Genomic DNA, 25482 nt, shown 5'->3' with positions numbered 1-25482 from the left:
TATACATGGCCTGGAAGAAACATGGCCACTTTGTGATGTTACCTGGGAAGTGGAGAGGGTGGCAAGTAGTCTTGGAGAAAAGGGCAGAGGCACTGACTACAGGGGAAAGCTAGCAGCATCTGTAAAGTTTTATTCTTTAAAGAATATGGGAGGGGGAATTCCCTGGCGTCCAGTGGTTAGGACTCCACCTGTTCACTGGAGGGGACGCGGGTTCCATCCCAGGTCAGATCTTGCAAGCTGTGGAATGGAGAGGGGGAAAAAACCTAAAAGATGTGAGGGGAACAATGATAGCAAACTGCTGGGTTGTTAGCTCCTGGTGGTGGGAATACAAATCGCTGTATTTCTCCGTCATTTCTACACCACACTAAGTAAAACGTTAGGCAAGCAAGAAGGGCAAAAGGCATTTCCAAGCAGAAGGGCCAGTCCAGTTAAAGGTTGGGGGCTGGAGATGGAGAGTTGCGCGGGGGACCCCGGGCGTTCAGGGTTAGCGGGAGGTCAGCAAGGGAGCGCTTTGCAAAGAGGCGGGGTGCCCGAGCGCCCTTCATCTCCGCAGGCCCGGCAGTGACTTCGGGGTGAGCAGGAGGGGAGAGGTGCCGCACCCCAGCTTTTGTTGGGGCGCGCACCTGCCTGAAAGAGGGCGATCCGCCCCTCGGGGCCGCCTGGCGGCAGGACCAGCCGCGCCGGGCAGATGGGCCGCCCGCTTCCTGCGCTCGCCCCGTGGGAACCGACCGGGCGGGCGGGGGCGGGGACGCCGGGAGCCGCGCACAGATGGGCGGGGGCCGCGGGCGGCGGCAGATGGGTGCGAGCCCGGCCTGGGCCCGGAGACAAAGGCTAAGGGCAGATGTTCGCGGCCAGATGTTCGCGGGATAGGGGGGCTACTCTGGGAAAAACCGACTTGCCTTCCCGCCGCCCTCCCCCTAAAGTGGCTCCGGGCGGGCGGTGGGCTAAGTGAAGCTGGTGTAGCCAACGGCAGGGGCAGCTGGGAAGCGGGGAGCCCACGACAGGGGCTAAGGGGCTCTCTGGTGGAAGCATTTTACCCCTAGCTTCCCCCAACCCCGACCCCGAAAGTTCCATCTTCTTTCTGCAAAGTACCAGTAAGACAGCTCAGGAATCTGGTCTGAACTTCCCTCCCCTATGTGACCTCCTTCCCCAGGCCTCCGGTATTAGGGGCCGAGGTGTCAGCACACACCCCTGTCTGCATCACCACACCTCCACCATCATCATCATGAAGAAGGGAAGCGAAGGTCGCTCAGTCGCAGACGGATTCTTCACCAACTGAGCTATCAGGGAAGCCTAATGAAAACACCCCATGGCAGTCCATGGCATTCTCCAGGCCAGAATACTGGAGTGGGTAGTGGTTCCCTTCTTCAGGGGATCTTCCCAACCCAGGGACCGAATCCAGGTCTCCAGCATTGCGGGTGGATTCTTTACCAGCTGAGCCACAAGAGAAGCCCAAGAATACTGGAGTGGGTAGCCTATCTCTTCTCCAGCGGATCTTCCCGACCCATGGTCCAACCGGGTCTCCTGCATTGCAGGCGGATTTGTTACCAACTAAGCTATCAGGGAAGCCTTGTCATCATCCTAGCGGCAGCAATGCTGGCTGACATTTATTAAACACTTATCAGGGCTTTAAATCATTCAGTTCAGTTCAGTTCAGTTGCTCAATAATGTCCGACTCTTTTTGACCCCATGGACTGCAACACGCCAGGCTTCTCTGTCCATCACCAACTCCTGGAGCTTGCTCAAACTCATGTCCATTGAGTCAGTAATGCCATCCAACCATCTCATCCTCTGTCATTCCCTTCTCCTCCCGCCTTCAATCTTTACTAGCATCAGGGCCTTTTCAAATGAGTCAGTTCTTCTCATCACATGGCCAAAGTACTGAAGTTTCAGTTTCAGCATCAGTCCTTCCAGTGAATATTCAGGATTGATTTCCTTTAGGATGGACTGGTTGGATCTTCTTGCAGTCCAAGGGACTCAAGAGTCTTCTCCAACATCACAGTTCAAAAGGATCAATTCTTCGGTGCTCAGCTTTCTTTATAGTCCAACTCTCACATCCATTCATGACTACTGGAAAAACCATAGCCTTGACTAGACGGACCTTTGTTGGTAAAGTAATGTCTTTGCTTTTTAATATGTGCTCTAGGTTAGTCATAGCTTTTCTTCCAAGGAGCAAGTGTCTTTTAATTTCATAGCATCAGTCACCATCTGCAGTGATTTTGGAGCCCCCCAAAATAAAGTCTCTCACTGTTTTAATTGTTTCCCCATCTATTTGCCCTAAAGTGATGGGACTGGATGCCATGATCTTAGTTTTCTGAATGTTGAGTTTTAAGCCAACTTTTTCACTCTCATCTTTCATTTTCATCAAGATGCTCTTTAGTTCTTCTTTGCTTTCTGCCATAACGGTGCTGTCGTCTGTGTATCTGAGGTTGTTGATATTTGTCCCAGCAATCGTGATTCCAGCTTGTGCTTCATCCAGCCTGGCATTTTGCATGAAGTACTCTGTATATAAGTTTAATAAGCAGGGTGACAGTATACAGCCTTGATGTACTCCTTTCCTGATTTGGAACCAATATGTTGTTCCATGTCCAGTTCTAACTGTTGCTTCTTGACCTGCATACAGATTTCTCAGGAGCTCATTAATTCTCACAGCCACTCCGAGTAGAGATGCTCTAACCATCAACTCCAGTTGAGGGATAATGAACACAGAGGTCCTGAATGACTGGTGACTTAGTGAAGGTCAAAGAAGAATTTAGCAAGGCTAGGGTTGAAGTCTGGGTTTCTCAAAGCCTATGGGTTCCCAGGTATCATGCCTCCTTTACCCTCCTGTGTGCTAAGTGCTTTACCAACCTAATTTCTTCATTTAATCAACAATATTTGTGAAGCACCTACTGCACCTCTGGCTCTGGGCCCACACTGGGATATTAGAGTGAACAGAACAGAGGGAAGTCACTATTCTGTGGAGTTTATATTTAGGGGAGAAGCGCACACAAAGAGCAGGGTAAGTGCAGTATGTATTATCTCTTCTGGTGATAAATATTATGGAGGAAATAAGTCAGGAAAGGGGGGGTTAGGGAGGGCTGGGGTTAGGATAGTTTGCAATCTCAGGGGCTGGGAAAAGTCTTCTCTGGGAAGGTGGGTAGCTCAGTAAATAACTTGTATTTGCACTTCCTTCAGCTACTGGGGACAAAACATTCCAGGCAGAAGTCAAAATCAGTGCAGAGGTCCTGAGGCAGAAAGGTGCCTGGTATGTTCAAGAGGCTAATGTGACTCTGGTCGAGTGAGCAAGGAGAAGGCTGCTAGAAGGTGAAAGTCATGAAGATATGGGGGCAGAGACATAGCTAGATCTCAGAGGCCACAGTGAGGAGTTTGGTGAGGCAAGATCCTGGGATGGTTTTAAGCAGAGGAGGATGGTGGTCTGACTCCTTGAGCAGAATCTCAACGACTCTGATCCAGCTGCTGTAGGGTTCCTATCCCTGTACTGCAGGGTGGCCCCTGCTCATCTCCACCCTTGTGTTTCTCTGCTTGGATGACAGCAGTTGGTTTAGATCAGAGTGTCTTAATTTGAGGTGCCTAGATGGGTTTCATTGTTGGGTAAATTTACTGTATTTTTTTGTGGGGAAAAGATCCACAGCTTTTAACACATTGCCAAAGGGGTCTGTGAGGAATATAAAGTGTTCATAGATGTCTTGCTCATAAGAGCACCCAATTGGAAACAGTTTAAATATCCATCAAAAGGAGAATAGCTAAATGCACTGTGAAATACTATGGGGCTCTGGGAAATTATGAGACAGCACTTCCACTTTCAGGAATGTATACTAAGGAAAAACTCAATGTGTGAAACAAGGTATGTCCAGGAAGAAGAGTCAACTGGAAAAAAACCCATTTGTCCATCACTAGGGGATTGAATCGGAGAAGGCAATGGCACCCCACTCCAGTACTCTTGCTGGAAAATCCCATGGGTGGAAGAGCCTGGTAGGCTGCAGTCCATGGGGTCGCTAAGAGTCGAACACGACTGAGAGACTTCACTTTCACTTTTCACTTTCATGCATTGGAGAAGGAAATGGCAACCCACTCCACTGTTCTTGCCTGGAGAATCTCAGGGACGGGGGAGCCTGGTGGGCAGCCGCCTATGGGGTCGCACAGAGTCGGACATGACTGAAGCGACTTAGCAGCAGCAGCAGCAGCGGATTGAATAAAGACCATTCTCTCCATATAATAGAATACATACATGCAGCTGTGAAAAAACAAGAAAGCTGCCTTTATCCTGAAATACTAAGGTTTCCTAGTACTTTGTTAAGTGGAAAAACAAAACAAGTTGTAAGGTAGTATGCAAAGACTGCCACCACTTTTGTTTAAAAAGAAAGAAAAACAAAATATTCATATTTGCATGTAACTCACTAGGAAACTGCCTCTGGGGTGAAAAGAGAGATGTTTCTACTTTTTAAATTGTGTACCATGAGGATGCATTACCTATTTAAAAATGAAATAAAATTAAAATGTAAAAGGGGGGGACTTTCCTGGCAGTCCAGTGGTTAAGACTGTGCTTCCACTGTAGGGGGCATGGGTTTGATTCCTAGTCAGGGAACTAAGATCCAACATTCTGAACAGTGTGTCCAAAAAAAAAAAAAAACCACAAAAAATGTAAAAGGGAAAGGTTTGGACCCAGAAAAGATTAAGGGAGAGTGCTTTGCCTCTGGGGCTTCCTCCCTGTCTGAGATTGTGTGTTATGTGGTTAGGAGATATCTGTGAACAACCTGAGAAACTCAGCTGGACCTGTGACGGGACCTGAGACTCGCTCAGAGTCACGTCCACCTGGAGGTGGGACCCAGGGCTTGGAGGTGGGAAATACCCTGTCAGTGGGCTGAGGGCTCCAAGATAGGAGCATTTATAGAATTTACTTTTTTTTAAAAAAACAACTGGGAAAGTGTTGATCACTCAGTCATGGCTGACTCTTTGTGACCCCATGTACTGTAACTGGTAGCCCACCAGGCTCCTCTGTCTGTGGAATTCTCCAGGCAAGAATATTGGAGTGGATTGGCATTCCCTTCTCCAGGGGATCTTCCCAACCCAGGGATCGAACTGGGGTCTCCTGCATTACAGGCAGACTCTTCACCATCTGAGCCATCAAGAAAGCTTTATTTAACAGCTTTATTGAGATATAATTCATATATCATACAATTCACTCATTTAAAGTATATAACTTGGGGGTTCCCTTGTGGATCAGTGGTAAAGAGAGACAAGGATTCAATCCCGGATCTGGGAAGATCCCAGATGGTGTGGAGCAACTAAGCCCGTGTGCCACAACTATTGACCCCGTGCTTTCGAGTCTGGGAGCCACAATTACTGAGCCCACGTGCCTCAACTACTGAAATCTGGGTGCCCTAGAGCCCATGCTCTGCAGCAAGAGAAGCCAGGGCAATGAGAAGCCCAAGCGAGCACCACAACTACACAGTAGACCCCACTCTCCACACCTAAAGGAAAGCAATGAAGAATGCAGCAACGAAGACCCATCGCAGCCTAGAATAAATAAAGTCAAATTACAGAGTGTGTAACTCCATGGTTTTTAATATATCATAGAGTTGTGCAGTGATCACCACAATTAATTTTATAACATCTTCATTATCCCCAAAGAAATCTATTGGCGAGTCACTTCCCATTCCCCCTGCTACCTCTCAGACCCTGGCAGCCACTAATCCACCTTCTGTCTCTATAGATTTACCTGTCCTGGTTATTTCCTATCAGTGGAATCATACATATGTAGTCTTTTGTGACTGGTCTCTTTTATGCAGCATAATGTTTTCAGGGTTTCCCTAGAGTATACTTTTAAATGCCCAGAGAGGGACTTTCCTGATGGTCCAGTGGTTAAGACTCCAAGCTTCCACTGCAGGGACCATGGGTTCAATCCCAGGTTCCCTCATGTTGCTCAGTGCAGCCAAAGATAAATAAATAAAATAAAATGCCCAGTTACTCCAGCAGACTGTATAGGGGTTGTCTCTGGGGTTGGGATGTGGGATCAGGTCTCTGACTCAGGTTGAAAGTGGACCTTCCTCTTTCTCTGACATGTACCTCTACATGATTTGCTTTTTCATAATAATGTATTTCATGTATTAAGGCTGGTTAAAATGATAGTTCATTGGAAGGACTGATGCTGAAGCTGAAGCTTCAGTACTTTGGCAACCTGAAGCTGAAGCTTCAATACTTTGGTTGGGATGTGAAGAGTCGACTCATTAGATGCTGGTAAAGACTAAAGGCAAAAAGAGAAGGGGTTGGCAGAGGATGAGATGGTTAGATAGCATCACTGACTTGAATGTGAGCAAACTGTAGGAGAGTGGATGATGGGAGAGCCTGGCATACTGCAGTCAGTGAGGTCGCAAAGAGTTGGACACAACTTAGGGACTGAACAACAAAAATGATATTTACATGGTGCAAAAATAATTGCAGTTATGGACAACGAATTTTAAATCATTATAACTAGGCTCAAACACATCTTTATTAATCAAAACAGGAACCTTTACAATCAACACATTTTTGCCAACTAGAAATAAGTTTGCTTACTCCTGTAGCATAAAAATCAATGCTTCAGAAATCAACGAACTCTTGGAAAGCATTTTCTGTATCCTGCTGGTTGTGGAAGTGTTTTTCCTGCAAAAAGTTGTCAAGATGATTGAAGAAGTAGTAGTTGGTTGGCCGAGGTCAGGTGAATATGGCGGATGAGGCGAAACGTCGTAGCCCGATTCCTTCAACTTTTGGTTGTGCGACCTTTCGTCAGGCCCTTTCTGTTGACTGATACCGGCTGCAGTTTTTGGTGATTTCACTGATTTGCTGAGCATACTTCTCAGATATAATGGTTTCACCAGGATTCAGAAAGCTGCAGTGGATCAGACCAGCAGCAGGCCACCAAACAGTGACCATGACCTTTTTTTGGCTCAAGTTTGGCTTTGGTAAGTGCTTTGGAGCTTCTCACTCCAACCACTGAGCTGGTCATTGCTGGTTGTTGTATGCAGTTCACTTTTCATTGCAGGTCACAATCCCAATCGAGAAATGGTTGGTTGTTGTTGCATAGAATAAGAAAAGATGACACTTCAACATGATGATTTTTTTGATTTGCAGTCAGCTCATGAGGCACCCACTTACCAAGCCTTTTCACCTTTCCAATTTACTTTAAATGCCGAACAACTGTAGAATAGCTGACACTGAGTTCTTTGGCAACTTTTGGTGTAGTTGTAAGAGGATCAGCCTCAGTGACTGCTCTCAATTGGTTGTTGTCACCTTCCGATGGCCAGCCACTGCACTCCTCATCTTCAAGCCTCTCATCTCCTTTGCAAAACTTCTTGAATCACCATTGCACTGTGCATTCCTGGGCCAGATGTGTTGTTGATGTTGCCAATTGTCTCTGCTGCTTTACGACCCATTTTGTATTCAAGTAAGAAAATTGCTCGGATTTGCTTTTTGTCTAACATCATTTCCATAGTCTAAAATAAATAAAAACAAACAGTAATAAGTTATTAGCAAAAAACCAAGTGAGAAATGTGTATTAAGATGATGTATAACATAACCACGTTTATTGAAAATGTATTCCAATATCAAGTGGAAAATTTCAATAATGCAAAAACTGCAATTTTGTTTGCACCAACCTAAATAATACATATTCATTATAGAGAAGTTGGACAGACATACAGTTCAACTTAAGCAAGATAAAGTCATCCTTAATTCTGTCCTTCTACCTGTAAATACATACAGACATTCCTTCTGAATGTTTACGAAGTGGGGATGGGATCTGGGCAGGGTAGAGGAGAGGCAGTTTCTGCATTGGGGAGCAGTAACTGGGGGGGTGGGAAGGAGGTGCTGTGGTCCAGGGATTTCTAGGATTCTGCTTACAGAGGCAGTGATTTTTATTTTCTGTTACTTGCTCTGAATGCCCTCCTCCTCTTTGCCCTAGCCTCTATTACCACAAGGTGGAATTATGCATTTATTTGAGGAAATCATTTATTCATGAGCATTTTGTAGTAGATGCTCAAGAGAAAGTAAAAGATAATGAAACCGACTCCATGACCCAGAATATAAAGCTGTGTGTTTTGTTTCTCAGTTATGTCACTCAGGCAGGCCTCAGTTATTAATCACCTACTGTGTGCCAGGCTCTGGCCAAGTCCTGGGGAGACATAGATGAGTAATATTTAGGTCTCCCACTCTTCCTAGCTTCCCTAGGGACTTTCAGGTGGCCTTTGCCAGGATTACCACCTAAGTCAATAACTGTGATGATAATGATGATGGTGATGATCTAAAGTAGTGGTTAGCATTTTAGGCTCTGGGGTGAGGCAAACTCGATACATGGCTCTGTGGCTTTGGGAACTGTGGTGCTCCTGGCATGAAGCCCATCTTCCTGGGCCTCAGTGTCCTCTTCTATAAATGGTCTTAGCTGTTCTACCTGCAGGATTGCGATGCTCTGTGACAGTACTGCAATATGCTTCATCCCGCCTGGTCCCACGTAAAGTGGTAGTGATCACTGAGCGTTTATCACTGACCCCACTCCCCACTTGTCTGCATTTCACATCACACCATTCCCAACGGAATCCTTCCAGCCACACTGTGACTTGAGTACCACCACCTCCATTTTGCAGATGAGGTAACTGAGGATGCAGTTAGCTCAGGGGGTGACGAGGACGTGAGTTCTCTCACTGTCTGACTCCCAGGTCCAGGGGGCCAGTAGACTGGGGGCTGGGAGCAAGAGGCTCTTCTCCACTCTCTCCCACACTTCCCTGGGAAAATCCAACAGGTGGTGGGGCCTCTGCACTGGGGACCATTGTGCAGGGGCCTGGGAGGGTCGGAGGGCCCAGTGTGTGTCTGGGAGAAGATGGATGCCTTCATTACCATGTGAATCCTGGGAAACTGCTTCCCTGGCTGGGTGGTGGGTGGGCGTGGGCCGCAGGGGGTGGGTGGGGGAGCTGGGTGTTCTCAGGCCTGGACCACACAGTGACTGGGAAGGGAGTCCTTATGGAATCCTGAGGGACCCATTAAGAAGACAGATAATGGGATTTCCCTTCTTGCTTAATTTCTTATTTTAGGATATCTCCATCCTGTGAGGCTTAAAAGAGACACAGATTGAACACAAAATGTTGTTTTTAAGGAAGAAAAAAAACCTTCCCCCCCCTCACCGCTCCCCACCCCGCCAGTTGCAACTTTCCCACTGACTGTGCTGCACGTTTGGGTCTCAACACTTAGAGCTGGAGCCTTTCACAAAGTGCGCATGGGTCAGCATCTCATGGGGGCATTTCCCCGCGCCAGTCCCTGAATAGCTCTTTCATTCATGGAAAATATGTCCTGGGGGAATCCAGGGTGATTAGCAAATATTAATAGCTGCTGAGCAAATTAGGAGAAGCAGGTTTTAGACTTAAAAATCAAGGTATTGTCAATTTTTTAAAAAACATTTTAAATTGAAGGATAATTACAATATTGTGTTGGTGTCTGCCGTGCATCAATATGGATCAGCCATAGGTATACATATGTTCCCCAGGGTGTTGTCAGATTGATTGGAGCAGAAATGACTGGCCAGTGTTTGGACAAAAGGTCAGTAGTAGAGAGGGAATAAGGTAATCGGAATCACAATGGTACCCAGTGACCTGGTGTCCCCATTTTACAGATGAGGAAGCGAAGGCTTCAGAGGGACCCAGGCAGAGGGGTGCTCAGACCATAGCAGGAAACCTGGAGCACACACGGACTCACATACATGCACGCGCAGAAATACATCTGCAGCCCTGCCCCATGTAAGGTTTCCGTGCCCTCACATTTATACAAACCCCAAAGTCATACAGATTCCACAAGAAAACACATTCTTACTCTTGCTGACACATGTAATTGCACAGAGAACCTCTAAGGCAGGAAGGGGCCCGGACCCTCCCCTGGACTCTGCACCATGGCAGCTAGCTCTATGGCCTTGAGCTCAGGTTTTTTCTACTTCCCCCGGACCACCTACCACCTTTGACACATATGTCTCCACCTCCTCTCCCCTCCCCCCTCCAGGGCCCCCAGGGTATTAGGGGGGTAACTCAGGTCTTAGCAGCAAGAGAGGTGCCTACTTTCGGGGCACAAACATGTGGAGAGTCCTTGAATGCAGCGCCCAGGGGCTCAGCCTTCTCGGTGTCCCCGCTGCCATCACCCTCCCCCAAGGCTTAGTCCCAGGAGGGCAAGGGGCCAGGCCCCACCACCGCTTTGTAGAGGGCAGGGTGCCCTGGGGAGGAAGGGCCCATTACAGACCCCGGAGGGGCTCATCCGCCTCACAGGGATCTGCCTTCACATGCAGATGGCCTGTTTGTCTCACCTGGTCTGCCTTAAAATGACAAAGAGGTTGGAGGCTGTCTGGGTATTACAGGAGATGACACCTGACCAAAATGAGAAGAGGAAGGTTGTTAACTACAGTAACACAATAGATATCAAAATTGTTTGCACTGTATATATGATTTGTGTTAAAAAATACATACTACAAAAAAAAAAATCTGAAATTTACGTTTAGCTGTTAACAGTAATCTCTGGGTGGCAGGAAAATGCTGGTTTATTTTCTCATTTTTTAACATATATGCTAATTTTCTACAAAGCATGGCTGTAACTTCTGGATAATAAAAGTTTTTTAAATTAAATTGATGTTTTTGAATTGTGGCATTGGAGAAGACTCTTGAGGGTCCCTTGGACAGCAAGGAGATTCAACCAGTCCATCCTAAAGGAAATCAGTTCTGAATATTTATTGGAAGGAGTGATCTGAAGCTGAAACTCCAATACTTTGGCCACCTGATGCAAAGAACTGACTCATTGGAAAAGACCCTGATGCTAGGAAAGACTGAAGGCGGGAGGAGGAGGGGACGACAGAGGATGAGATGGTTGGATGGCATCACCGACTTGATGGACAAGAGTTTGAGTAAGCTCTGGGAGTTGGTGATGGACAGAGAAGCCTGATGTGCTGCAGTCCATGGGGTCGCATAGAGCCAGATTCGACTGAGTGACTGAACTGAACTGATCTATTTGTTTCATTTATTTTTGGTCGTGCTGGATCTTCGTTGTGCGTTGGCTTTTCTCTAGTTGAGGCGAGTGGAGGCTCTTCTCCAGTTGCAGTGTGCGGGCTTCTATTACAATGGCTTCCTTGTTGCCGAGCATAGTCTCCGCAGTGTGTGGGCTTCAGTGGTTGTGAGCACAGCTTCAGTAGTTGCGGCACACGGGCTTAGTTGCTCCACGGCATGTGGATCTTCCTAAATTAGGTAATGTCTCCTGCATTGGCTGGTGGATTCTTTATCATGGAGCCCCCAGGGAAGCCCAATAAAAGGTTTTTAAAAATGAATACTGAATGACATGAAAAATTACAAGGGAGTGGTGTCCTCACATGAGTTCAGAGGTCTTTTTTTTAAATTAATTGTGTATTTATTTGTCTGTGCTGGGTCTTAGTTGCAGAATGTGGAATCTTTACTTGCAGTACGCAAACTCTTAGTTGCAGCATATGGGATCTAGTTCCCTGACCAGGGATCGAACCCAAGCCTCCTGCACTGGAAGCTTGGAGTCTTAGCCACTGGTCCACCAGGGAAGTCCCGAGTTCAGGGCTCTTGATTGCTGTGTGGGCAGCTTCCTTCTCTGTGCCTTTATTTCCTCATCCCTACGATGGAGACTCAGCACATGGAGGATGTGAACACTTGGGATGGTGCTTGGCACACAAGAAGTGCTCAGTAATGGCAGCTGCTATTCTTCTTCCAGGAAGGTTTCTGTTAACGCTTCCCAGTACAGACTGGATGCCACCTGGCTGCCTGCAAGGATGGGTGTGCACAAGTTCCCTAGGCTGGGTCATGTACGGGTTCACCTGCATATAGGTTTGCCCACGCACTTACGTGTCCCTCGAGCATTGAAGTCCATACATTGTGTGCGAGGAGTCCATACATGTTCACCCATGGGGTATCAGGGACAAGCACTGTGCTTGCAAACAAGATCACAGGTCCTTTGCTTCTGATCGCTGGGGTGGAGGAAATGCTCTTTCAGTTTTCTACCTCAGCACACTCATCCCTTGTTTCCTTTCAGCTCAAAACTGCTGGGAATTTAGGCTTCTTCCTGGCATTGGCCTAGACTCAGGGCTCTTTTAGGGGTCTTAGGACATTTGTAAGGTTGTATGTAGTATGGGTTGAACAACCTCCAAGGAAGAGGAAGTTGGTAAGAAGTGTTGGGACATGTGGATTCACGGTCCTGCCATGGTGCTGAGGAATATCTGTATGACCGTCCACCTTCTGGATTGCTTCGAGTTCTTAAATCTTTCTTATTCATCTGTCCCCGTGGACGGTTTCATCCACTCATCACTCATAGTGTTATCATTACCGTCGTGGAGCCCCACCCCTGGCTTCCAGGCCTTCCCCAATGTAATGTTTAGAAAGGACTATGTCACCCCCCTGCTCAGAAACCTTCCTTGGCTCCCACTGCCTCCAGGATAAGGCCTAAGCTCCATGGCCTGGCCTTGTGGGATCTGCTCACCTTTCCTTATACCTCAGTCTTTCCCACTCTGCCAGCCTCTTCCTTCTCCTCGGAAGGGGATCTCTCCTGGAAACAGCAATGAAAGCTAAATGAGCTTCCTTTCCTCCTTTTTGTTTCTAATGTGGAGTCTAAGAGATTTGCGTTCAAATCTCATCTTGCCGTTTCCCAGCTCCCTTGTGACTAAGAAAGTTTTCAGATCCTTTCTGAGTTTTAGGGGCTTCCTTTGCCTGATGGAGATAATAGCTGATATTTCTTTTTTTTTTTTCTTTTTTTTGCTGGGGATGGATTTAATTTTACTTTCAGTTCTATTTGGTTTTGAAAAACTCAAGATTTGGAAAATACAAAGTATACAAAAGATTACAAGCCACCCAGATCTTCACATCTTTCTTGCCCTCAAATTTCCTCAAATTACTATCTCTTTTTACACATCTTAGAGACTCTTCCATAAATATTATCTATTGAAGATGTGCTGTGTGTTTTCCATGGATTATTTCACTTAAATCCTCACAGCCACCTGTGGGCAGACTGAGGCTCAGAGACCAGAGCCTCACGGTTGGTAAGCAGTAGATCCGAGACAACGTGTCCATTTATGAAGTGCTTTCTATGTGCCCTAGGATTGTCCCAGAGCTGGGACATTCAACACATACTGAGTGCCACTCTAGGTCACTGGGCCGGGGGCTAGGTTACTCTGGTGGGGAGGAGGGCAGAGGCTCAACCTTCCCACAGTTTATCAGTGGAGATGGCCTGTCGCTATTGCCCCCTTTTCTCTGAGTAGGAAAACCAAGGAACAGACGCGAAAGAAACAGACCTGAGGTCATACAGTGGTAAGAAAAGAGCTGGGATAAGCAGACTTACTTTACTATTGGGGAAGCTGGGGCACGGAGACGGAAACAGACTTGCCTAAGGAAACATGGCAGGCGGCAGAGCCGGGATTCCCAGGCTCACAAGGTCTCGGCCTTCCCGGCCCTCCCCTCGGGGGGCGGGCCCACTGTGGGCCCCGCCCCACCGCTCGCGCCCGCCTTCCTGGCAGCCTTGGCGGCTGTTTCCTGCCCGCGTAGCTGGGCGGGCGGGCGGCCGGCCCATCTGGCGGCCCCCACGGGGAGGCGGCCCAGACTCGCTGGAGCCAGGCGCCGGCCTGGGCCCCCATGCCCGCCTGGAGAGCCCAGGTGTGGCCGCGGCGGGGGTGGGGGTGGTGCCTTCCTTCCCGCTCGGCCCTTCCTGACGCACCCGGGCAGGATGCTGCCTCCTCCCCAACCTCCGCCTCCCACGACCTGGCCTGGAACGGGGAGGGAACGCTAGCGGTGGGAGAGCGGGCTGGGCAGGGAGCAGCAGGCCCCGCCTCTGGTCTCCACTCCTTAGGAGACCTCGGGCAAGTCTGGCCCTTTTTTTTTGGCGTGGGTGGGACGGGAGTAGAGAGCACTCCGTTTTCCCATTTGTGCGAGAACGGCTGAACTCTGACCGGGTCACCCAGGATCCTACCTTGCCACTCAGGGTCCGACCCCAGACAGGATTGTGGGAGCGGGAGGCACCTCTTCTGCCTGAGGATCGTGACATGATCATTGACTTGACATTATCCATTCGTTCAGCCATTTAAAGTCTGTCTGCCTGATCACAACGTCAGCCGGGAAGCCCGCGCTTGACCTGTGTTCGCTGCCATGCCCAGCGGCTTGACCTGTGCCCAACTCATACCTGGTGCTGAAAACCCAAAAGGGCATGTCAAGGCTTTACCCCCTCCCCCTTAAACTGGAGCCACCCCTCCAAATTGGAGCTTACTCATTTTACAGCTGAGCAAACAGGACAGAGTGGGCAGCCAGCCCTGCTGTCGATGCTGACCCTCTTCTCCAGCGCCACTCCAAGACGGAACCCAGAATTAAGCATCTTGATTTATGTCAGCAGCACCTGCGGTGAACATCCCCCAAACCAGGCATCCTAGGTTCAAATCCCTCTGGGGCCCTTAATGTCTCTCTACTTCAGTTTCCTTTATCTGTAAAAATGATGCCACCTCCCTCACAGGGGTGTTATAACCATTCCATGAGTATTTCTAAAATGGGTTATCATAATGCTGGACACGTTAAATACAGATGACCTAGTGTACTGGAGCTCTCCACAGGGCTGGCCTCCCTCTTCCCCTACAGTAGCCCCCTCCCACTCAACCGTCGTCAGGGGAGAGGGAGGCCACTGAAAGGGACACCTAACACATCAGGGGCGAACTTGGGGCTTTTGGAGCTGTTTCCCAAGAATCCACTCCCACCCCAGGGTGAGGCTGGCAGTAGGCCCACCAGGGGCCCTGCCCAGCCACCCACCCCCGCCTCTCCGGCGTGCAGACTCGATCCGTGCCCGGCCTGGTGCCATTTTTCCATGGGACTCTGGCTGTGGTGGTTCACATCTGGAGTCTAGACTCGGAGGCTCTGCAGGCCGGGCCTACCGCCCGGGCTGGGCCACCACTGCCCGCTGTTTGCTCAGCTGAAGCTGGTTAATTGGAATTAGAGTGGCCTCTGCGGTGCCGGCTGGCCGGGCGGGCCCTGGACGGCCGCTGCCGAGGTCTGTGGAGCATCTGGCGGGGCCAGGACGGTCATTAGGTGGCAGGCGCCCGGCGCCACTGCCACCTCAGCCTCTGCCGGGGGCCGGCGGTGACTCAATGAGAGCTTTGTAGGCTATGGACCGCAGAACCAACTGTGCTGTGTGCCTGGGCTGCCTGCCCCATCTGCCGCCCTCAGAGAGGCCTTGTTCCAGGACCACACGGCCTCCCCTCTGGAGGTGGCTGGAGTCGGCAGAGATCCGAGAAGCCCCTGAAAGGAACCCTCTTGGCTGGGGGAAGCTTTTGAGATTTCCCATCCTTCCTTTCCAGAAAGCCCAGAGAAGTCAGCAGTGACTCAGGCCCAGGGGTCTGCAGAGGAGTTGCAAAGTCCTTAGGAACTCTGGAATTTGATTCAGATTGCTCAAGGTCAAATCCCTGTCTAGGGGTAGGTAAGCTGCCTTAGTTCTCTCACTTGTACATGGGGCTAATATTACAGAAGGAGAGTATGAGAATTAAGTAAATCCTGTATTGAGGTGCTTGGTACTTGCAGCAGCTCCCATTATCTGCTCCCACTTGTTCTTTAGCTCCAAACTGGAAGCCCTGTCATTTTCAGCCTTTAAACCTGGAAGCTTAGGCAGAGATTTCTGGGCTGTTGAAAGTCTGAGTCTCAGGCCAGTGGCCACCCTCCCCGACCTTAGTTTCTCTATCCAGTGACCCCATACCAGGCAGGTAAATAAAGGCTGTGCCCACCCCTTGCCTGGTCCACTGGGGGTTCTCCTTCGGGCCAGGGCTGTTGTCTTTGGCAAACTGTGGAGAAACCCTGGCTCTGGGATCTTCAGTTCTTGGGCCTGGATGGCCTCCCAGAAGCCCCCTCCCCAGCCTCTCCAGGGGCACTGGGGATGGCTCCGAGGATCAGGATCCTTCTGGCTTTGCAGCAGTAGTTTTGGGAAGAAGCCCAGGAACAGGCAGAAGGGGAGTGGTGGGTCCTCCATGTCTAGGGTGATCTAGAGTCCCAGGCTCCCCAGCTGAAGCCATGTGAACGTTGAAACCACGGAGGATGGGTTCTGCCAGCCTGGGAATAAAATCCACTCTTTCCTGGGGCCCACGTGGCCCTGCTGCTTCCCTGGCTTCACAGATAATGGCCCTCTTGCTGAGTCAGGCCAGACTTTGGATACCACAGCCTCTTCCCCACAGGCCTTTCCTCCAGAATGTGATGTAGCCGGTACCTGTCCAATACCCTCACTGCCCCCAAGTACTGGGAGGAGCATGGCAGGAGAACTGGAGGGCTGGGCACAGGGCTCGAGGGCCCCTCTGCTGGTCAGAGGGCATCTGGGGGTGCTAAGCTGGCACACTGGCCACACGCTGGGTGGGCAACCAGGATGGAGGGGCCAGAAGGTCAGGGCCTCACCGCAGGTTGCGACAGTCCACCATCCCCAGGAAGGGGCTTACATGAAAGTCTCTGGGGGGGAGGGTGAGTAGTAAACCCACTCTAAGGTACTGGGTGAGAACGTTCTCAAAGTGCAGTGGCCTGCCCAGGCAACGGGATGAGTTTTTAATGTGAGGCAAAGTCAGTCCACAATACAAAAGTCTAAAAATCAGACCCACTTTTCCCACCTGGCACCCAGGGATTGGGGGGGTGGGGACAGTTGGGGGCTTCCTTTGCAGGCAGGAGATGGGGAGGAGCAGAGAAAGGCCAGAGAAGGGGGAGAGGGAACCAGGCCCTGGAGGCCCCGCTGGAGGGAGCTTGCTGCCCCTGCCCTTCTCTGGGAGCTGCCTGCCTCAGAGGCAGATCCACACTGTGCGGGCCGGTGTGCGGCCAGCCCGCCCGGGTGTCTGGCCCTTGCAGGGTCAGGCACCAGCTCCATCACTTCTCCTTCTTCTCCAGCCCCTTCGATGTGGTGGCCTCTGTTCCCTCTCTGGTTTCTGTCACTGCTGCTGGATCCTTAGGATTTGACTCCTCATAACTGACCGGAAAAACAAGACAGAACAAGGACGACACACTTAGAGGAGGGAAGGGCAGAATCTTTGTGCCCACCTCCCACCATCACAGGAAAACCCTGGGCACAAACATCCTTGGCCCAGCACCTTCCAGGACTTGGCCCGGCCCCGCCGTGCGCCCTCCTCAGACCGGCTGCTGGTTCCACTTTCTCTGTGCCTGGTGGTGCCAAGAGGTGGCAGGGCAGCGGCAAATGGAGGAGAGGTTGGGCTTGTGCAGACCCATTTTAAGCTTCCTGGACCTCCCACTGGGGAAAGAGAGTGGGGAAAAACAGGGACAGCCAGGATGAGGCTACAGGACGAATGGCTGCCTCCCAGGGCACATAACAGGAGTCGGAAAGCTCAGCCCCAGGGGCGCGGGCGGGTGGGCAGGGGGGCTGCTCTACTGACAAATGGCAAGGTGCCACTCTCGCAGGCAGACACCCTGGCTTAGCTCTTCCTTTGGGCTCCGTTCACTGAGCAAGTGAGTTCATGCCAAAGATAATGCTCACATTTCCTCACCACATCAACCCTGTGAGGCAGGTATGTGCCCACTTCTATATGAACAAAGAGAGGTTCCGAAAGGGGAAAGTGAAGGTTATACACTTGCCCCAGGTTATGTATATGCAGAGCGGTAACAGTGTCCACGGCTGTGTGACCAGGGCTGCTGACCCCCACTCTCAGGTGAGCCCCACAGTACTGGTGAGGCCGCTGGGGTTCTGGGGCCCTGCTCCCCCGCCCCTCGACTGGGCACTGTGGCTGCCTAGTGGTGGTGGAGCTGCCTCTTGCTGCCTGCCCCAGCAATGCTCCCTGCCCCGTACACTGGAGTGGGGGTGTCTGCCCTACCTTGGGCCCCGGGGCAGTAGGGGGAAGTGGGCAGGTGGGCACCCGCTGGGTATTACATGGCGCTGGGATTCTGCGGGCGCCGGCGGCGAGGGCCAGCTAGCTTCTGCTGCATGGAGTCCGCCAGGCTGGCTGGGGAGCCCGAGACTGTGGGGAAGTGGGTGAGCCTCGGGGTGTGAGGCAGGATTTCCGCTGAGGACTCGTAGCTGTGTGAGAGACAGACAGAGACAGAAAAAAAGAGATGGAGAGGAAAAGACTAACGAGGACAGAGATTTCTCTTCCAGGGAGCAGAAGTGGGTCTTACTTTTATCTATCTCTGCACTTTCGAACTCTGTGGAAAGAAGCCAGTATTACTTGGAGGATAAAAAAGAAAAGGTGCACCTACACAGGAACACACTCTGCAGAAGAACAGGGATGCCCTAGATGTATCTGTACGTGTCCCAGGTGGTGCTAGTGGTAGAGAACCTGCCTGCCAATGCAGGAGACATAAGCGACGTGGGTTCCATCTCTGGGTGGGGAAGATCCCTAGAGAAGGGAATGGCAACCCACTCCAGTATTCTTGCCTGGAGAATCCCATGGTCAGAGGAGCCTGGCGGGCTACAGTCCATGGGGTCGCAAAGAGCCGGACACGACTGAGCGACTGAGCACACACGGAGATGTTCTGCTGCTGTGAAACATCTCTCAGACACACCCTTGTGTGAAGAATCAGGACGCAGAATGCCCCAAGAACGCCACCGCCTGCGTGAGGACGTGTATACACATTCACGCTTTCAGGTGCAGAGACACCTCTGGATGGCCAGGGACGGGGCTGGCTGCGTGGGCGGCTGGGCTATGAGGGGGCTGGTTGTCCCTCCCCTGCTATGGAATTTGCAACCACGTGAATGTGTTATCATTTAAAAAGTAAATGAATAAAAAAAGGAGAGTGCCACTAAAGGGAAAAGTAAAACCAAAGATAAGGTGGAGAATTAGGGAGAGAGATGGGCAGAAGAGAAGAGAGACTATTTGCTTTTTCACCTCAATCTAAAAACCTCCTGGGGGGGGTGGGGGGCAGAAAGGTGGGGCACCCATGTGGGCAAACTTTTACAGAAACCAAGCACCAAGTGGGTGAAGGCGGGCACCCTCTGTCCTGGCTGGGGAGGTCACCCCCAGTAGGTGCTGGGGGCTGAGGCTGGCTGAGAGCCGAGGGTGAGGGTAGGGACTGAGCTCAGGGCCCAGGTCCCATTCCTGCCCCCAGGTTCACCCCCAGCCTTGCCTCAGAGTCCACAGAGCTTTGCCAGGTCAGGAGCCCTGGGCAGGCATGTTGGGAGCCTGGGGCTCTGAGGCAGGGTAGGGAGGGCAGGGGCAGGTATGGGGGAGGGGTGAGTCACAGGCTCCCCTACAGGCAGCCAGGTGCACAGAAAGCTCTGGCAGGCACTCGAGGGACAACCTGGAGGCCAGGCAGGTGGAGCTGGTGGAAGGCCCCAGAGTGGGCAGCTTCAGCTGCAGCTGGCAGCTATTTCTGGGTCCCTGGCGGGTGGGGCTGGTGCTGCTGGGGTGTAGACACCTGTCGGAGTCACGCAGGCCTGGGGGTCAGGGTGGGGCTGATCACGGGTGTGGCAGGTGTGTGGACGGCCACAGAGAAGGGGTATGTGTGTGACTAAGATGGAGAGAAAGCAGCCGGCTCTGGGTTACAGCCACAGCGGCAACTGGACATAGACTGACGCTGGAGTTCTAACCAAGCATTTCCATCACACTAGAGTCCCCCTGCGGAGAAGGCAATGGCACCCCACTCCAGTACTCTTACTTGGAAAATCCCATGGACGGAGGAGCCTGTTAGGCTGCAATCCATGGGGTCGCTAAGAGTCGGACATGACTGAGCGACTTCACTTTCATTTTTCACTTTCATGCATTGGAGAAGGAAATGGCAGCCCACTCCAGTGTTCTTGCCTGGAGAATCCCAGGGACGGGGGAGCCTGGTGGGCTGCCGTCTATGGGGTAGCACAGAGTCGGACACGACTGAAGTGACTTAGCATAGTATAGAGTCCCCTGTGTCACTCACGTGTGGACACTGAGGCTGGGGGCGGGGAAAGACCTGCGTGAAGTCATATGGTGGCAGGGTCGGGATGGGAACCCAGGGCTCCCGACAGTGGGGCAGCCTGCGGTAGGGAGTCTACACAAGCCAGTCCCCTTTCATGACTCAGCTGGCATCTGGTGTGGGGGCTGCCTTGAAAGCCCAAAGGCCATTCCCACCCCTGGCTACTGGCCCACGGAAGGGTTCTGCTGGTGCCCACGGGCACCCACGTGCTGATGCAAAGGGCAAGGCTGGTGGCATGAACAGTGTTCCCCCAGAGGCACGTACCCACAGCCCTCAGAGGCTCCGCCAGCTGCCTGCAGTGCTAGGCAGACCCCTGCTCCCTGCCCCCTCTTACCTGAACATTTCGGTCACTTCTCCCTTGGCCAGTGCCACCAGGACAGGAAAGCCGATACATGCAGGGACCAGGTACAGGAGGGCAGGCTGTGAGAGGACAAAGGCTGGTGAGGCAATGCTGGGCAGGGCACCCACTCAGGGCCGGGCCTATCACCCCAACTCTCTTCTGGGTTTGACTGAGGGACAGGTTCTCGAAGCAAGTCAGTGGCTGTGCCTGCACTGGGGCTCCTGACTTCCCTAGAAGCAGCAGCAAGAAGCCCAAAGAAACTCAAGTACGCAGGGCTTTCAGGGCGTCCTGGAGTCTGGCTGGCAGCATCCCACTGCCCAGGACACCCGGTTCCTGGTGAGTTGGTCCTACTCCCAGAGACCCTGACTGCCTAGGTCTGGGGCTGGAAGTCTGCACTTTTAAAGACACTCCAGGAGATGCTGTTATAATGACAATGATGATGACACAGCTGCTATGAATGGAGCACCTGCTGTGTCCTGGGATCAAGGTCACCCAGCTGGTCAGGGCCCAGAGCCTGTGAGGACACTCCTGGTGAAGCTGGGTTTGGAGGACAGGACAATTATACCGGCCGGAACTGTTCCTGGAGAACCTACTCTGTGCCCTGAACACAGGCTCTGGCGAGTACTTCAGTCCACCTCCATAACCCCATGACCCTCCTCCTTCTGTACAAGCGGAAGGCTCATGCTTTGGGAGTGGGGAGTGGGCAGCTCAGGCCTTGGAGAGCCTAAGTGGTAAACTGAGGGTTGAACTCGGGTACCCCTAGACTCCAAAGCCATTCTTCTGCTCACAGTGTCTGAAAGCTGGACCTCATGCTACTGCTCAGCCTTCCACGGCCCCTACTGCTCCCAGTGGCCTGACGTCCTCAGGAGATGTGACCCTTGTTTCCCTCTCCAACCTCACCCGCCCTGCCCTGCTCTGGCCACATTGGTCTCGTTTTGGTCCTCTTTGTCACCTGCAGCCACAGGATCTCGGCACGTGCCATTTCTAGGATGTTCTTCCCATCTGTGCCTACTTTGCTTCTCCTTCAGACTTCAGCTCAGCAGTCACTTCTGTGGGGAAGCCTTTGCTCGCACTGAGTCAGGCCCTCTTGCTGCACACTCAGGGCCCCTGCAATTCTTCACGGCATTCTCCAGCAACTTGGAATGAAACATCCCTGGGCTGTTACAGGCTGGAGATTCTCTCCTGTTAGGCTGTTAACTCTGTGAGGGCAGGCTCCACAGTTATCTTGTTCACTGCTGTCTTCCTACTACTCAGAAGAGGGCCTGGTGAATACTAAGCTAATGGCTCCCTCACAAAATACAGAGGGTGCCCTGGAGATGACTTGGGTAAGAGTGAAGGAGACATTGTTCCTAAAGCCAAGCCTCGTTCCTAAAGCCAAGCCAGCCCCTGGCTAGAGGACAGGGCTCCACAGTCCCCGAAAGCTGACCATCAGACCATTTTCAGACTCTTGCCATGGATGGGCTGTGAACTACCCCACTTCACACAGGTTAACCTTGAACCTAATTACACCCTGAGCACTTGGATCTGAGTTTTATAGATGCTGCTACTGAGGTTCAGACAGAGGGAAATGACCTGCCTGCAGTCACACAGGGTGTGTAAGTGGCTGAGTTGGGATTTAAACTCAGGCAGCTGAGCTTCTTCCCCTGCATCAAGTCTTTGCTATGAGATCAGCTTTGGGCCAGGAACGACAGAAATCATGACAAAAGCCTGCATCGGGACTCAAGATGGGCAGCCAAAGCAGTACTCAGGGAAAAGTTTATAACTCTAAATGCATTTATGAGAAGACTAGAAATAAACAATGCAAGTTTTCAAATCAGGAAGCCCCAAAGAAGGAGGAAAAGAATGAAGGCAAAACAAAAATTAATGAAATAAAGCAAATACAAACTTAATACAATTTAATTTCTGAAAAGCAGAACACTTAAGAGATGATGAAATTGAGATCAGAGGAGAAAAAAGGATCTGCCCTAAATCACATAGTTGGTCAGGATACAGACACGGATTCCCTGTCACTTAAATCCAGTGTCTTCTTCATCAAGGCCAGGCTGGGCAAAATAGAGGGCTTCCTGGGAGGAAGGTGGGTAGATATTTGGCCCCACCAAGGTCTTCCTCACCTAAGAGCCAACAGCAATTGAGGTGCTCCTTTGGGAAGAAGTGTTTGCTTAGTATCAGAGGGATACAAACCTATTCTTTTCTTTCCTCTCAAGGCACCAGGGAACCTCTCCAAAGAAATTCAGTGCTAAGGAGAGGATGGGATGTACAGCTTGGGGCAGTGAGCTGGGGGTCAGGACTCCTGGGTCTCCATCAGGCCTTGGCTTGCTCTGTGACCACAGATAGTCCGTTTTCCTGTCTGGGCTTCCCTCTCCGTCTGTACAGTGAGGGCACCTGATGATCATTAAGGACTTTTCTTTGGAGGTTGCTAGTCTTGGCCTGGAGTACATTTTTGATAGAGGTTAAAAGACACACAGGCAGAGGTGACACCCTCCCTAGGGAACTGCTGGCATAGGGACTGCCTATGTCTTGGTGAGGGAGGAGGAGCTCAAAGAACAGGTTCCCCTTGTGTCCAGAGCCCACCTCAATGAAGACTTTCAGGGAGATACCCATGTGGATGATCAGGGAGAATAGGTGGCTGCTGCTAGGCAATAGGGTCGGCTTGTGGTCAGGAGTCTAGGGCTCCAGCCAGGGCCGAGCTTGACTTGCTGTGTCACGTAGGGAAGGCTCCTTTTCTCTCATGTAGAGGACCACCTCTCCCACCTCTGCCCCCAGCCTGTGTGAGAGCTCCCAATGGAGCCTTCTCTGAGTCTAAGGCAGAAGGCAAGCCTGCCACCTGGTGGCCACCTAGGGGATAGCTCTGGGCTTGGAATCTGCGGGGGCTGACAGCTGGAGAAGACACCTCCCAAGACAAGGCCCAAGTACTCCTAAGTGCATGTCCCTCTCAACTTGCACAGCTCCTGAGGTCATCTGGAGCAGATGTGAATGAAAGGGGCTTCCTCACTGGTTCTTGGTTTCTCTACTGATGAGGACCTTGAACTTTCTGTATAGTGTTAGTATCAATTTCACAGTGTCTGTAAGGACTCAATGAGTTAATGAGCGAAAGGTTAGTTTGCACAGTGCCTGGCAAACTAACAGACTAACTGGGTCAGCAGCTTTTGTGATTAACTCAAAGGTGGCTTCTCTGTGGCCGGTGCCCAGGGAAGGGAGAAAGGAGGAGGGGGAAGGATGGAGGGAGCACAGCAATACCAATTGGGTCAGACGTGGATCTGAGCACTTCACTACATTAACTCATTTCACTCTCAAATAACCCCAAGGTGGCTACTACTATTTATCCTCATTTTCTGTTTTCATGAATCAATGAGGAATCCTAAGTGTAACTTCAGACAGTAGAGCCTGGATGGCCACCAGGGCTCTCTTAGACTCCATTCCACACGGCCTTTCCCATGGCTGGGGGTTCATAACCTGGGCTTGGTCTTCGTGTGACACAGGTTTGAATTCTGGGTCCATCACACTTTCCACGGAGCACCTGAACTGCAGCTCCTCATCTGTTCACAGAACCCTCACGAAGCACCGAGCAGAGCCTGGCACAAAGGAAGTACTCTGATTTCCAGCAGAGAGCAACCCTGTCTGCTGGCTTCCCCTCCCCGACTCCTCCTCTCCAGGCCACACTGACAGCTCCTGGCCTGGTCCACTTGGCAGCTCAGCACCCATCTAGGAGAAGGCAGAGCCTGGCTGGCTTGGGGGATGATGGGAGGGAGATCCTGACATCCTATCACTTGCCTGGGGGGCAGGCAATGGGCTGAGACCGCAACAAACACCCACCCGATTCCGTTCTTCTGTCTGCCACCACTACCAAGGCTGAGAAGCCACAGCTGGGGCCACGCAACACTCATCTGGCCCAGATGTGGGCAAAAATCTGCTGAGAGGGCTCAGGGAAAGGTTTTGCCTTCCTTGAAGGTCACAGGCTCGGCTGGCAGCCTTCCTCCTCCCCCTCCTCACCACTAGCGTGCATGTACTACCTGAAGCCGGGCTGCCATCTTGCACCAACTATGGGTGAAAGCCCGAGAGAATCACAGACACGGCTGCTCTGCACCCCTGGGTCGCCTGCACGTGTGACATGGGAGTCCTGGTCACCTGCAGTGAAAGCGCGCCCTGTACACGGAGGACAGTCATGCTCACCTGGGCGTGCTTGAAGATGTGCATGATGAAAATGGTAAGGCCCAGGCCGAAGATGTAGGCTGCAAAGCTGGTGTAGAAGTAGGTGTGGGTGTTCTTCTTCAAGCTTCGGCGACAGCATGGGGTAGAGAGAGAAAGTGAGACACAAGCACTGCAGAGCCACATGCCCTCTTAGGAGAGTAGCTGGGGAGACCCTGGAAGCTGTGTGGGGCTGAGGTTATGGGCTGTGGGGTGTGGAGATGGGCGTGCACTCTGGTTCTGCCCCATCTAAGCATCTCTGGACCAATCACTTTCCTTCGCTCAGCCTCAGTTTAATCATCTGCAAAACAGGAATGCCACGCGCCATCTCCCTGATGGTTGCTGAATATCAAATGCTATAATCGAGAACAGCGGCTATGAAGCTCAGGTCAGCATAAAAATCACCCGGACAGCATGTTAAAAAATAAAGAACTGTGTGGGAATTCCGTGGCGGCCTAGCGGTTAGGATTCCAGGCTTTCAATGCCATGGCCTGGGTTCAACCCCTGGTCAAGGGACTGATATCCCACAAGCCGAGCAGCATGGTCCAAAAAACAAACAAACAAAAACAAACAAAAAAAAACACACAGAACCAAACCCCCCCCAGAACAGAACAGAGTGCTAGGCCTAGTTCCCAGGGAGTCTAATCTAATGGGTATGGGGATCTGCATTTTGGTATTTGTGTGTATGTGTGTTTTATAACTTTATTTTTGGCTTTTTAAAAATGTGTAGCTGATTTATAATATCACGTTAGTTTCAGGTGTATAACACTGTGATTCAGATATTCATATATTCTTCAGATTCTCTTCCCTTATAGGTGATTACAAAGTATTAAGTACAGTTCCTTGTGCTAAACTGTAGGTCCTTGCTGGTTTGGGGCTCATGTTTTGAGGCACTAAGATGCAGAAACTTAAGTTAAGTTCTTACTTTTAAGTGCAGTGGAGCTAACAGTTCAGTAACCCATTATGGATACTAAAGAGATGCTGATTACGAGGATAAAATGCCAGTGGCTTCCTGGGCAATTCGCCTAAGGTCAGCTTCAGAAGAGCTGACCC

The 25482-nt window shown here is 51.1% G+C and overlaps 1 protein-coding gene and 1 long non-coding RNA gene across 8 annotated transcripts in view; both read right to left on the bottom strand.

Moving 5' to 3' along the window:
• Window positions 1-6298: 6298 nt before the first annotated feature.
• On the bottom strand, window positions 6299-14262 carry LOC109567342 (uncharacterized). The gene is made up of 3 exons (XR_011570172.1): window positions 13975-14262; window positions 10319-10379; window positions 6299-7475 (listed from the first exon to the last, which is right to left on the bottom strand). It is a non-coding gene; the product is annotated as an uncharacterized lncRNA (long non-coding RNA).
• A 2270-nt stretch (window positions 14263-16532) lies between these two features.
• HM13 (histocompatibility minor 13) overlaps window positions 16533-25482 on the bottom strand; it is a 38948-nt gene continuing 29998 nt past the window's right edge. Inside the window, exons 10-13 of one of the 7 annotated variants that reach the window (XR_002182009.2) lie at window positions 24415-24517; window positions 20239-20324; window positions 17834-18036; window positions 16533-16977 (exon numbers count right to left, since the gene is read on the bottom strand). Coding sequence is in view for 6 of the 7 variants with exons in the window: in XM_019972206.2 (XP_019827765.2) it covers window positions 17136-17256; window positions 17890-18036; window positions 20239-20324; window positions 24415-24517 (457 nt within the window). In the remaining variant the exon portion in view is untranslated. Of the gene's footprint in view, window positions 16978-17042; window positions 17257-17833; window positions 18037-20238; window positions 20325-21223; window positions 23817-24414; window positions 24518-25482 lie in introns of those variants that run through there. The other 6 variants (XM_019972205.2, XM_019972206.2, XM_070801457.1 and 3 more) reach the window with 6 other exon arrangements.

Source organism: Bos indicus, chromosome 13, assembly GCF_029378745.1.
Source record: "Bos indicus isolate NIAB-ARS_2022 breed Sahiwal x Tharparkar chromosome 13, NIAB-ARS_B.indTharparkar_mat_pri_1.0, whole genome shotgun sequence".
Lineage (NCBI taxonomy): Eukaryota > Metazoa > Chordata > Mammalia > Artiodactyla > Bovidae > Bos > Bos indicus.
This window is presented reverse-complemented; position numbering and strand designations above follow the sequence as displayed.